This window comes from Typopeltis vanoorti, chromosome 13 (genome assembly GCF_054136105.1).
Source record: "Typopeltis vanoorti isolate ZY-2024b chromosome 13, IOZ_Tvanoo_1.0, whole genome shotgun sequence".
NCBI lineage: Eukaryota > Metazoa > Arthropoda > Arachnida > Uropygi > Thelyphonidae > Typopeltis > Typopeltis vanoorti.
This window is the reverse complement of record NC_143561.1, coordinates 6,763,172-6,776,362: the sequence shown is the minus strand read 5'-3', so window position 1 is coordinate 6,776,362 and position 13,191 is coordinate 6,763,172. Positions and strand designations below refer to the sequence as shown.

The following is a 13,191-nucleotide window of genomic DNA, read 5'->3' as shown; positions in this document are numbered from 1 at the left end:
TGATTCTGCCTATTTTCATTCTCTTTGTCTTTTTATTGCTGATCTTCATACCATATCTATTACAACAGTTATTCAATTAGTCAGGGAATCTTGCAAACTTGTAGCAGATTTATTTAGAAGTATAACATCGTCCGCATAAAGCAAAGAGCTGACATTAATATCTCCAATTCGGATATCATGTTTAATACCACTTTCCTTCATAATGTGATCCATATAGATAATGAATAACAGATGGGATAATGTACATCCTTGTCTCACACTAGATTTAACATTAAACCATCTTCCTGTACTTCCTTCAGTTCTAACTGCTAACTTACAACTCAAATAAAGACTAATTATTGCTTGATATAATGCCCCATTGACACCATGTAACTGTAGCGTATTGAATAGCTTCTCTCTCTTGACACTTTTTCATGTGCATTTTCGAGATCGACAAAACTTAAATACAGATCTTTGTTATATTCCCATGCTTTCTCAACTATTTGTTGTAAAGTGAAGAGTTGATCCTGACAGCCTCTATTTGGCCTGAATCCAGCTTGTTCGTCACCAATCTTTTCTTCCACAATTCTTCTCAATCGTTTCTCAAGTATACTTGCATAGATCTTGCAGGAACACTCAGTAGGGAAATATCTCTGTAATTTTCACATTCAGTTTTATTTCCCTTTTTATATATGGGTACAGCTCTACTCCAATCATCGGGAATTAGTCCCTCTGTCCAGGCTTTCTGAACTATGCAGTGCAGCCACTGTAATACTGCATAGTTCAGAAAGCCTGGACAGAGGGACTAATTCCCGATGATTGGAGTAGAGCTGTACCCATATATAATGTGGGTACAGCGAAAAATATATCCTTGTAGTATGGAGTAATTACTTTGAAAAATTGCTAAATGAAACAAGCAGTGATGACAGCACAGTGGTAAAAAACACTCAACAGGCATACCACCATATTTCAGCATTTCTGGTCGAATATCATCTACTCCTGCTGCCTTTCCACATTTCAAGCCTTTGATGGCTTTTTCTACTTCACATACAGGCGTAATGTAAAGATATGTATTCCTGACTGTATGCCTGTTGAGTGTTTTTTACCACTGTGCTGTCATCACTGCTTGTTTCATTTAGCAAATTTTCAAAGTAATTACTCCATACTACAAGGATATATTTTTCTCCTCTTTTCATGTCACCTTTATCATCTCTAACTCCTTTTACAGCACTCTTTCCTCCATTTCTAAGCTTCTTCAATAATCTCCAGAATATCTTACCACTTTCTTGATATTTATTTTCTATGTTCTTGCCAAAGTCCTCCCATTACTTTTGTTTAGCTAGTTTTACACAGTGTTGCACTTCTTACATTTGTCTCTGTATTTTTCTAAGAGCAATAGCTGACTTATTTGCCAGGAACTTTTGATATGCTTTCTTCTTTTCCTTCACTGCCTCTTTAACTTCCTGTGTCCACCATGGAGATCTGATTTTTCTTTCCATACAGACAGCCTAACCACATACCTCTTTGGTTGAATCAATCAATGTTTTCTGCAAGACTTGCCACTGAATCTCCAAGGTTTGGTTACTGTTCTCAAACTCTTTAATTTTTTCTTGAATAATATTTGTATGTCTACAGTTCACATCTGAGAACTGCTAAACTTTTATTCGCTTTAAAACTTTCTTACATGTTATTCTTTTCAATATGAAATTCAATTTTATCCTGCTCAAGACTAAATAGTGATCGCTTCCAATTTCAAATCCTCTGCACTCTGGTGTCCTGCACCGGGTAGAAAACATCACTGTCAACAATAGCATAGTTAAAGAGACTTTTCTTATTACTTGCCTCTTCTCTCCATGTGAATTTGTGTACATTTTTATATATGTTGGAACATGGTGTTAGTAATAACCAGTCAATGTCCTGAGCAGAAATCCAAAAGGTATTTGCCATTATTATTAGCTTTGCTCTTTTCTCCAAATTTTCCCAAAACATTTTTGTATGTCTGACAATCATTTCCTACTCTCTATTTAGATCTCCAACAAGGATCTAAATAGAGGATCGTTTCCTTTTTCATTGTGTCATTTGCTTTTTCTAAAGCATCAAAAATTTCCTTCATTTCTACCTTAGTAGAACCTTCTGTGGGGCCACAGGCACAAATAAGTCTCATTGTCCAATTTCCCATTCTGATATTTGCCCACATCACTCTACTTGAGACTGCCTACCATTCAAGATTAGTCTCGTATTTTGTGTTGAATACTATGGCTACTCCTTCTTTTCCTTGATTGTCATTTTCTGAGTATAACATTTTGTATTTATTGCTCAGAAAGATCTCACCAGTTTTTGTCTTTTTTTGTTTCAGTCACCCCTATTATGTCAATCTGGTACTTATCTAATTCTTCAGCTAGCTTCATTTCTTTGCCATTCAGGCTTCTTATGTTGATAGTACCGATCTTTAACTCTGGTGATGTTAAGTTGGAGTGTGCTTTCAGATTTGTTCCAGTAGCTGACTTTTCGCTACTGGAACATTTAAAGGCCAATTTGATTTCGTCCTGGTTCCCTGCTGAAAACAACAGGTGCCTTGTTTAACCGGTGACGCCCCAGCCGGCATGAAATTTTGTCATGTTGTACCATCATTTTTTGTATTGGTTTAAGCCAATAAGAATACAATTTGGTCGGCTAAATCCCAAATTGCCAGCCCATCCTCATTCGCTCAGTATCCAAGTAGATACCCAACAGTGTGCACCACAAGAAGGTGAGGATTGGACATTAGGTCAGAAGCCCTGGTCGGTTATCCGCATTCCTTTAAAGGCTATGTGGAGGTCTCCTCTCAGTTATACTGCTTTGACCAAAATAAAATCATTGAGGTGAAAATCAGTTTTATGTTGCTATCCATTCATGCCAGCATAAAACTATTCATACAAATTTTAGTCATTGGATCCAGAGATAGTTTATCCTTTCTTGAATAAAAAGGAAACCCTGTGCATTTTGGCCACATTGGTTACTATAGGGTATAAATGTATAAAAAAAAATAGCCAAACTTTTCTCGTTTTATATATATATATATATCCATCCCTGTATTTCTGTTAAATAATGCAATTAAAATTTAAATTTAAAATATTCATTTATTTTTCTAGGAACTATAGGAGCTGTAACAGTACGTGGCATTTTCTGTAGTGCTCTAGGTGGAGCTGCAGTAGGTTTGGGATATTATGTTGCATTGCTTCTTTGCCTTGGTATGAGAATGTTGGGAGAAAGTATTCCACAGTGGCCTGTAGTTCTTTTAGCAACATTTGCTGGCTTTTTTGGTGCTTTACTGACATCTATTCTTGGAGCAACATTACAATATTCAGGTATGCATTTATGCATATTTTGTCACATGGAAGTTTTTTTTTCAAGAAATTAGTTTCTGATTACTGCATTTTCTTTTTTTTTTTCCATCTCTAAAAATGTTAAGAATAAATGGGTAGTAATCCAAAATTTGCTCTACCCCTGTGTATATTGTGTATATTTTCTTGTGTATATTCTGTTTATTTAAAATGTAGAAACTTTATAGTACAGTTTTTTTTTTTCATTAACTGCTGTAGAGCTTCTCTAAGACTTAAAATTTAATTTTATTTGAAAAAAACATTAAGTTTTAAAAATAGTGCACATATTTTTTACTTGAAATATGTTGCCGTTGTCTTCAGGCTGTGATGTTTGTTCTGCAGCTGTATTTGCATAAGCTCTTATTGCTTTCACTAGAATGACCAGTTGTTCATAAACTTGATTTCTCTTGTGATAGGTCAGTTAATCTCATCAGCATCATGTTTTACTATGTTATGTTAATGCTGTCCTTTGACTTTTGACATGAGGAGAGGAAGCAGTTTCTCAAAAGTAAAAATACTTGCATTTCATTGAGGCTGGCAACTACTTGACTGCACTACAAAGAAACTGCGATTACTGATTTATTCTTATATTCATCAGATTATTAGTTATGGTGAATGAATATGCCTTAATTGGTGTTTGCTGCAGCAAGAGTAGACTATATGTAATGATAATGATTATTATTATTGCACAGGCACCTCCATGGAGTCCTAAGACTCTGAGACCGAACTGTTGACACAATATCTATCATACCTCTCCTTGAAACCATTTACAGACAAAGCACTCACAACTGACTCTGGCAACCCATTCCATTCATTCATCTCTCCACATGAAAAATCTAGTCCTCACACCCTTGCTGTGATTGCCCTCTTACCCAACTTTAAGGAATGATCTCTTGATGATGAGAATAACTGACCTATCACAAGAGAAATCAAGTTTATGAACAACTGCTCATTCTAGTAAAAGCAATGAGAGCTTATGTCCTGTCCCTTCTAACCAAGTGCTGAAATATTTCCTTTATATTAAAACTTATTCCTTTATATAAAAATCCTTTAAGTAATTTAAATGTTTCTATCATATCCATCCTTTTTTTACCTATCAGCCAACTTTTACAACTACAAAGCATCAATCTTTTCTCATAGGGAGTATTCCACTCACCATCTTGGTCCCTCATCACTGGCTTGGTATGATCACATCTGGATTACTGTGCTGCTCAGGTCTGATTACTTGGGCTTTTTTGGGAAGGAGGAAGTTGTGGAGAGGATCAGACCTGAGCACAGTAATCCAGATGTGGTCATACCAAGCTTTTATAAAGAGGAATGATAACTTCCTTATCTCTGTTTGTTGGTGTTGTTCTTTGAAAACCAAGTAATCCTGTGAGCTACCTCTGGCTACTACTTTAGCAATATATCCTCTGAACTTCAACTCTCTATTACTATCCCCATATTCCTGGCTTCATCAGTTTCCTGGAGTACGGTTCTCTCTGTGTAGTACACAGTTTTTGTTATCTCAAAATGCATAACTTCACACTTTTCCTGATTAAATTGACATCCATTATGTTTTGCCCATACTGTCAGCCTATTTAAATCATTCTGCCCTCTCTACATTCCTTCAATTAATTATTACCTTACCCTTTGCATCATCAACAAACAACTGAACATCTCTTTTCAAATTATTTCCTATATCATTTATCTACAAAATAAACACCAAGCACAGTGACACACTAGTCACCTGCCTTTTCCTGAATTTTGCTCCTCCATATACTTCTTTTTGGTATCTGTCCATCAGCCACCCTTGTATCAATATCACCAGTTTCATATCCATCTCCATCTCCATTTGTTGCAGTTTGCATAACAGAGTTCCATGTATCCTACCAGATGTCTTTGCAAAATCCAGCAGTATCATTGTGTAACCATTCCCTTTATCCAGGTCATCTGTCATTCTGTTTTAGTAGAATTTACATTCTACTAAAATTGAGTAGAATACTAAGGCATGACCAACCCTTCATAAAGCAATGCTACCCTCTCATAGAGTACCATATTCTTATCCACCCATTCCTGAATTCTCTTTTTGAGTAATTTTATCACTACTCCTGAGAGACTGATTTATTTGCTACCACAGACTTAGATCCTCCTTTACAAAAAGGAATTATTATGCTCTCCTTCCACTCCTAGGACTTTGCCAGAGCTGAGCCAAAGAGCCCAGTCAAAGGCATTGCCAGTTCCCCTGCACATTCTTGTAAAACATGAGCCAATATCTCATCCAATCCTGCTGCTGAATTCAGATTCTGCAATATCCTAAATACCTCCAATTCATCAACTTCTGTTCTTACATCAGTCCCTGCCATCTCTGCTAGAATAATATCTTCACTCGGATGATATACCCATGCAAAGTGGTCACTCAGAAGCTCAACAGTAACCAGATTCAACACTCTTGAACCCTGAGTCTCCTCTCCATCACATTCTGCTTCAAGTAATTCTATCAATAAGTGTATAAATTTCATTTTGTTTCTGCTATGTGATCTTTGCATCCTTCTAGTCTATCTCTGAAGTTGAAGTCCTTCACAATAATTACTCGACTTGCATTCATTGTACTGATCTGCTGATGCATGTCTTCCACATCATCCCTGCACCCAACCCACCCACCCTAAACCTCAATCTCACACTAGATTGACTCAAAAGAACTGCCATCAGCCCTACTCTTGTTGGCTGCAATTCATCTGATATCAGTAGTACCTCAATCCCTGTCCTGTCTACTGTATCTTCCCTGAAAATACTAAAACAAGTAAAACATTTCAGTTACTTAGGCCTGATTTTTAGTGAAAATGGTAAATTAAATATGGAAATAGACAACAGAATCAACAAAGCTGGTATGGTAGGAAGTCAACTGAATAAATTTATATGGAATAAGGGGAAATTAGTCAAAACACTAAATTAGCTGTATACAAGATGGTGTTCAAACCAATTTTAACTTGTGGATCTGAGAGCTGTGTCAGAAATAAACACTTGACCAAAGACTAGAGGCAACAGATTTTCTCTATCCCATATTTGGTTACTAGAGGGCATCACCTATGATATTCACAATTATAAAGGTGATATCACTACAACTTGTTAAAATTTCTACTACGTTTCATGTGCTCCCATATTCTAGTACTCGTTAGATGATGGCATAACTAAAGTGCCTATTTTTCTGTTAAAGCAACCTGAAAGCTCCCTTTAGTTTCTTCCCCATTTCTTATACTTACTGTATTTAAATCTTCAAACTCTTTCCCCTCTTCTAACTTCCATATTCATTCATCTTCCCTATGCATGTTAGCTGAATTGCCTCAAGTAATTTGGCTTCATAGAAACTTAATTAATGCTCTAATAGGATGATTGATAGACTTAGCAGACAGTTGTGTGTATTCTCTGCCAGGTTGTCTGTCTTACAGGAGGAAAAACCTACGACCTCCATCTGTGACTTGTTAACTTATCTTTATTTGAAGTTTTCATGACCTGGATAGGGTTCAAACCCATCTCTCCAACCATAGGGCATTGTCTATATCAGCAGTACTACAGAAGATCTGCTTTTCTTTATCCACATTGTATTTTCTCCATATGTCAACTATTCACTACTCTTCTACTCAGTTTGTACCGTTACCTTTTGTTTCTTACATTAAGTCGGGAATAGTAACAGTTTTGAATCTTCATAAAATGGAAGTTGATTATCACTATAAGCTTGCTATGTTTATTAATCCATACTTGTTCTATTAGAAGTAGATACCAGACACTAAAATAGGTATTTCTTATTTTTCAGGATTTAATCCAAGAATTGGACTAGTAGTTGATGTTCCAGGTCCAGAAATACAGTATATTTCTGGAACTTCCTTTTTAGATAGCCATTCAATTAGTCTTGTATCTTCACTGTTGACTTCTATGTTTGCTCCACGCATGGCATTGTGTATGTGGACCTATTTCACATGAGTGTTCTTGGAATGTTTCTGCAAAGTACTAAGCAGAATTGCATTAATTGACATTGAAATAGTGCTTTATGCTTAAGTAGAAACTCATTTCTAAAAACCATTGAAATGTTTTAATAACTATTTCAGTTATTATATCATTGGCCATGTGCATGAAAGGATCTTTTTATTTATTATTCAGTACTAAATTAAGTCAAGCAATATTTAGTTAATGTGATAGTTGCTATTTATATTAACATTTGAAAGTGTTAGTTTTTGTTTCTTGATTTAACATAATTTCAGTATTGTTTATTCTTATTAACTTATAAAATACAATATACACTGGTTGCAATCTGGAACGTTCAGTTTCAAAATGAACCTGTGTATCCAGTGTTTAAAAGTGTAAATATAATTTTGAAATGTGTGTTCTTCCAGGTATAATTGGCTCATTTTCCAATGTGTAGCCAAGAGTTCTCTTATACCTCTTCATGCTAGTCGGGGGGGGGGGGGATTATCCAGTGTGTTTGAATGTATAAAACATTAAATGTGTGATCTAAGATCTTGTTTCTTTTATATGATTATTTGGCTAATTTTGATTTGTTCTTTGTAAATATTCCGTAGAGAAACAAAACTTATATTCCTAAATTATGTACTATATGCTTTTGTTTCTTGAACACTTCCTTTTCTAATATTTAAAAATGTACTGTAATTTTTTCATCATTAGACTTTTTTCTTTTCTTGTATTGAGAAGAATAACATCTTGACGAATTTAAAAGCTATTTATTTCTTTAATTTTTTGTTAATTTTTTTACTGCTCTTTCTGTATTATTTGCAGTATATTTTAATGTGCTACAGAAATCTGTTTTGTGATTTGTGAAATGTGTACAAAGTTCTTCCCCCTCTCAAATAGTATAGTGTTTTGAGTAAAGAAATTTTTATATCTAAATAAATAACTGAAGTAATACTAAGGAATTAGTTTTTCAGTAGTTGCATACTTATATATATTGAATTAATCTGCCCATTTATTTTGGAGAGGGAAAAAAAACGCACAAATTATGTCATGCTGATGTTTATTATTTCAGAGTGATATATATATATCGTTCATTCAGATTACTGTTTAAAAGTCACTAATTTATAAATGTAACTGTGATATTTAATCAAGGAATGTATTTAGGTGCATTTCAGGGTTTGGATTTATGAATTGGAGTTATTTTAGAATTGTTGCACAAATGAGAAGAACATTAATGTTGTAGTATCAGTTGTTTTTTTATAGTGTTGTAAACTTCTGTTTTTGTTTCTAATAAATGCAGAACTATTTCATAAGTTGATAACTTATTTTAATGTTATTATGACACCAAACAAATCATTGTTATAAATGTTTTAAAAAAAAGCAATGTTATGATTCATGTACACATAATAATACAGTATATTCTGGGTGTGTTGGGTGTGTGCCACACACCAGGTTAATTTGTGAAGAAATAATTTTTGAGCAGTTATTTATTTGAAATAAATTTATTATTTTTTTATTTGTAGCAGTTATTTATTTTAAAATAAATAGTTATGAACTTAAAAATATCAAGAAAATTCACGGTGTGACTGTAAATCAGATAAAGCAAGCATTGCCCATCGAAGCATTCCTTGACTAATCATATAAAAAGAGCAAGTAATGTCATTCCCTACAAGGAGTCTGCAACAAGGCATCTACTTGCATTTTTAATAGCTGAAGGGGAGCAGAGATTAAGCAGCACACTCTTGCAGGTGTATTCACACTGACTGAAATTTGCTCAGGAATTAAAGGTATGTGGGCTTGCAAAAGTAGGTAGCTTAGATCTACTTGGTTATTCCTTTGGTTTTCTGTTAGATAACTTTTTTTTTTAATGACCATTTATTTTTATCATTATTGATAATTTGAAACAGTGTTTGAAGATATTTTGTGTATACTTTTTTTAACCGAAAACACAAGGTCTAAAAATCGCTAAAGACATTAAAAAAAAAAAAATCTTCCAAATGTACATATCATTTACATCTTGGAAATGAAGGACTGAAATAAATGGAATTTTGTTTATTTTTTGTAATAAAGTAAGCTTTTCATATGAACTTAATAATTTCTTAATAATTGTTCCTTACCACAGCACACCCACTGGAATACCCATAGTACATCACCTCAGTATGTTCAGGTTATTCAGATATGATCTATTTGTGTCCATGTTGGAAATAAGATCATATTTAAATTTAATGCAGATGAAGTGGTTAATTGTTTAGTATGTGCAAGTTATTTTTGTGTAACTGTGTGTAGAGGCTTAAGTGCTGTGAGGACATCTTGTTGGAGGCTTAATGGATTGTATACAGCACTCGGAAAGGATTAAAGCAGAATTTAATGCTTCCTATATATTTCGTCTATCTAAAGTCCTATCTAGGTGGAGCACTCTTCAGGGCACTCCACCTAGATAGGACTTTACTGTCACCCACGTGGTTGGGCTTAGTATTGTATGTTATTTGTTTTTGATGTTACATTAGTTTTTTTGTAATCCCAGATGTCTCATTTACTGAGACGAAATATATCGGAAGTATTAAATTCTGTTTTAATACTTTCTGAGTACTGTATCCATTAAGTCTCCAATATGATATTTTTGCGTAAAGGTTGTGGGAATAACTGACATACAAAATTAAACACAGAATTTCATCTACATTGTTTGTAGGGGTCATCTGTAAGGTTTCTGTAAGAGTGAATATGGCATGAATTTTGTAAATTCGTGTTTTTATACTTTCACAGTAAATATAACACTATTAAATATGTTAGTCTTCTGTTTTATTGGGGAAAGAAAAACTGGAGCGTGCACCCAGAAGAAAATCAACCTCATAGTCCAAGACTAACTCATTACTTAAGTACATACCTAATAATTACTAATGTTCAACCAAATTATGCAAGATTCACCATCCTTCCCAAAAAAAGGATATATTTCCACTCTTAGCATTTCCCACTCATACATATCATCTCTCTCTTTTTTTCCAAACAAACAAATATCTGCCACACTCTAGCTCTCATCCCACATCCTTGGGACCCTGTAGTTTTCTCTCATTTTTCGCATGCACCCACCTGCCAAGCATTTTATTATGCTCAATCCATCACTATACTATTGATGATAAAAGTACCAGGTTTCAACTATGCAACTCAGGGAGTTGCATCCTGGACCTCTTATCCTGAGGTCCAGGATAAGAGATTCTTAGTCTGGTTCTAAGATGCTTTTTAAGGTTTTATTTTATTTTATACTAATAATGGAGAGCGTGTGTAGCTAAATCAAACTGCTGTATGCATCCACAGTGCCAGCTGGCAGGAAGAAAAACAGCGTTTTCTGTTCCCAAGTTAGTTGATCTCTAGCACGGGCAAGAGGTTCTCTCCCTGTTAACTCAAGAAAATTGACCATAGAACCCACACTATTTCAGAGAGTAAATTTAGTGTTAGGATTAGGTAGAAAGAGATGGCGGCACTTGTTAGTCACCTCTATTCAATGGATGCAGTGTATAATTAGTGATAATCTTGAACCAACTATCTCTAATTGTCTGCCGGTGATGATTGAACTGCATCAATTTCCATAAGTTACATAGGACTAAAACGACCTTCCATCATCATCATCACATTCCTGCCATGTACCCTCAAGGGGTGTACAGGATAAGATAGTACTACATGAAAAAAAAATTACATCATTACTAACTTCCTATCTACAGTTTTCCTCCAAATCAGTCTGTTACTTGTCAAGACTACAACATTATCAGAACTTATATTTCTATCGTCTAAGGCACTTTGTACCGTATCAATCCACCTATATCTTAGCCTCCCTCTGGGTCGTTTTGCTGCCAACCTGGCAGAGAACACTTGTTTTGCTAATCTTTCCTCGTCCATTCTGTTTAAGTGACCCATACCACCTGAGATTAGCTCTGCTAACGCATTCCTGGATGCTGACAATGTCAAGTTCTTTCCTAATATCCTCGTTTTTAATATGATATTGCCATTGATGCCATCTGTTCACTCCCATAATCTTTCACAGGACTCTCATACCTGCGGTCTCTAGTCTTTGGTCAACTGTTTTACTTCTGACCCAGCTCTCAGATCCATAAGTTAAAACTGGTTTGAACACTGTCTTGTATACAGCTAATTTAGTGTTCCGACTAATTTCTCTCTTATTCCATATGAATTTATTCAATTGACTTCCTACCATATACCAGCTTTGCTGATTCTGTTGTCTATTTCTATATTTAATTTACCATCTTCAGTAAAAATCGTGCCTAAATAGCTGAAATGTTTTACTTGTTCCACAGGTTCTCCATTCAAAACACAGTTGACATTTTCAATGATTCTGCCTATTTTCATTGTCTTTGTCTTTTTATTGCTGACCTTCATACCATATCTATTATAACAGCTATTCAATTTAGTCAGAGAATCTTGCAGACTTGTAGCAGATTTATTTAGAAGTATAACATCGTCCACATAAAGCAAAGAGCTGACATTAATATCTCCAATTCTGATATCATGTTTAATACCACTTTCCTTCATAATGTGATCCATATAGATAATGAATAACAGATGAGATAACGTACATCCTTGTCTTACACCAGATTTAATATTAAACCATCTTCCTGTACTTCCTTCAATCCTAACTGCTGACTTACAACTCAAATAAAGACTAAGTATTGCTTGATATAATGCCCCATTGACACCATATAACTGCAGCGTATTGAATAGCTTCTCTCTTGGCACCTTGTCATATGCCTTTTCCAAATCGACAAAACTTAAATACAGATCTTTGTTATATTCCCATACTTTCTCGACTATTTGTCGTAAAGTGAAGATCTGATCCTGACAGCCTCTATTTGGCCTGAATCCAACTTGTTCTTCACCCAGCTTTTCTTCCACAATTCTCAACCATTTCTCAAGTATACTTGCATAGATCTTGCCAGGAACACTCAGTGGGGAAATACCTCTGTAATTCTTACATTCAGTTTTATTTCCCTTTTTGTATATGGGTACTGTGAGGACTCCACACCAATCATCGGGAATTCGTCCCTCTGTCCAGGCTTTCTGAACTATACAGTGCAACCACTCTAAGACTTTTTTACCACCATGCTTCAGCATTTCTGGTCGAATATCATCTACTCCTGCTGACTTTCCACATTTCAAGCCTTTGATTGCTTTTTCTACTTCAAGTATGGATATGTATTAGTGACTGCATGCCTGGTCTGTTTTTTACCACTGTGTTGTCATCACTGCTTGTTTCATTTAGCAGTTTTTCAAAGTAATTACTCCATACTTCAAGGATATCTTTTTCTCCTGTTTTCATGTCACCTTTATCATCTCTAACTCTTTTTACAGCACTCTTTCCTCCATTCCTAAGCTTCTTCAACAACCTCCAGAATATTTTGCCACCTTCTTGATATTTATTTTCTATCATCTTTCCAAAGTCCTCCCATGACTTTTGTTTAGCTAATTTTACACAGTGTTTAGCATTCTTGCATTTGTCTCTATATTCTCTAAGAGCACAGGCTGACTTATTTGACAGGAACTTTTGATATGCTTTCTTCTTTTCCTTCACTGCTTCTTTAACTTCCTGTGTCCACCATGGAGTTTTGATTTTTTTATCCTTGCAGACAACTTCACCACATTTCTCTCTGGCAGATTCAATCAATGTTTTCTTCAGAGTCTGCCACTGAATCTCCAAGGTTTGATTCCTCTTCTCAAACTCTTTCATTATTTTTTCCAATAATCTTTGTGTATTTTAGTCTACAGTTCACATCGGAGAGCTGCTCAACTTTTATTCACTTTAAAAATTTCTTACATGTTATTCTTTTCAATAGGAAATTCAATTTTATCCTGCTCAAGACTAAATAGTGATCACTTCCAATTTCAAATCCTCTGTACA

General features: G+C 34.9%; 1 protein-coding gene across 3 annotated transcripts in view; it reads left to right on the top strand.

The window, feature by feature from the left end:
• Nucleotides 1–8,758, top strand: part of LOC150099910 (transmembrane protein 19-like) — a 51,676-nt gene extending 42,918 nt beyond the window's left edge. For all 3 annotated transcript variants that reach the window (XM_090402937.1, XM_090402938.1, XM_090402936.1), the window contains 2 exons: nt 3,111–3,326; nt 7,135–8,758. In XM_090402937.1, coding sequence (XP_090259063.1) covers nt 3,111–3,326; nt 7,135–7,301 — 383 coding nt within the window. In that variant the 3' untranslated portion in view covers nt 7,302–8,758. The remainder of the gene's footprint in view (nt 1–3,110; nt 3,327–7,134) is intronic.
• The last annotated feature ends 4,433 nt before the right edge of the window (nt 8,759–13,191 follow it).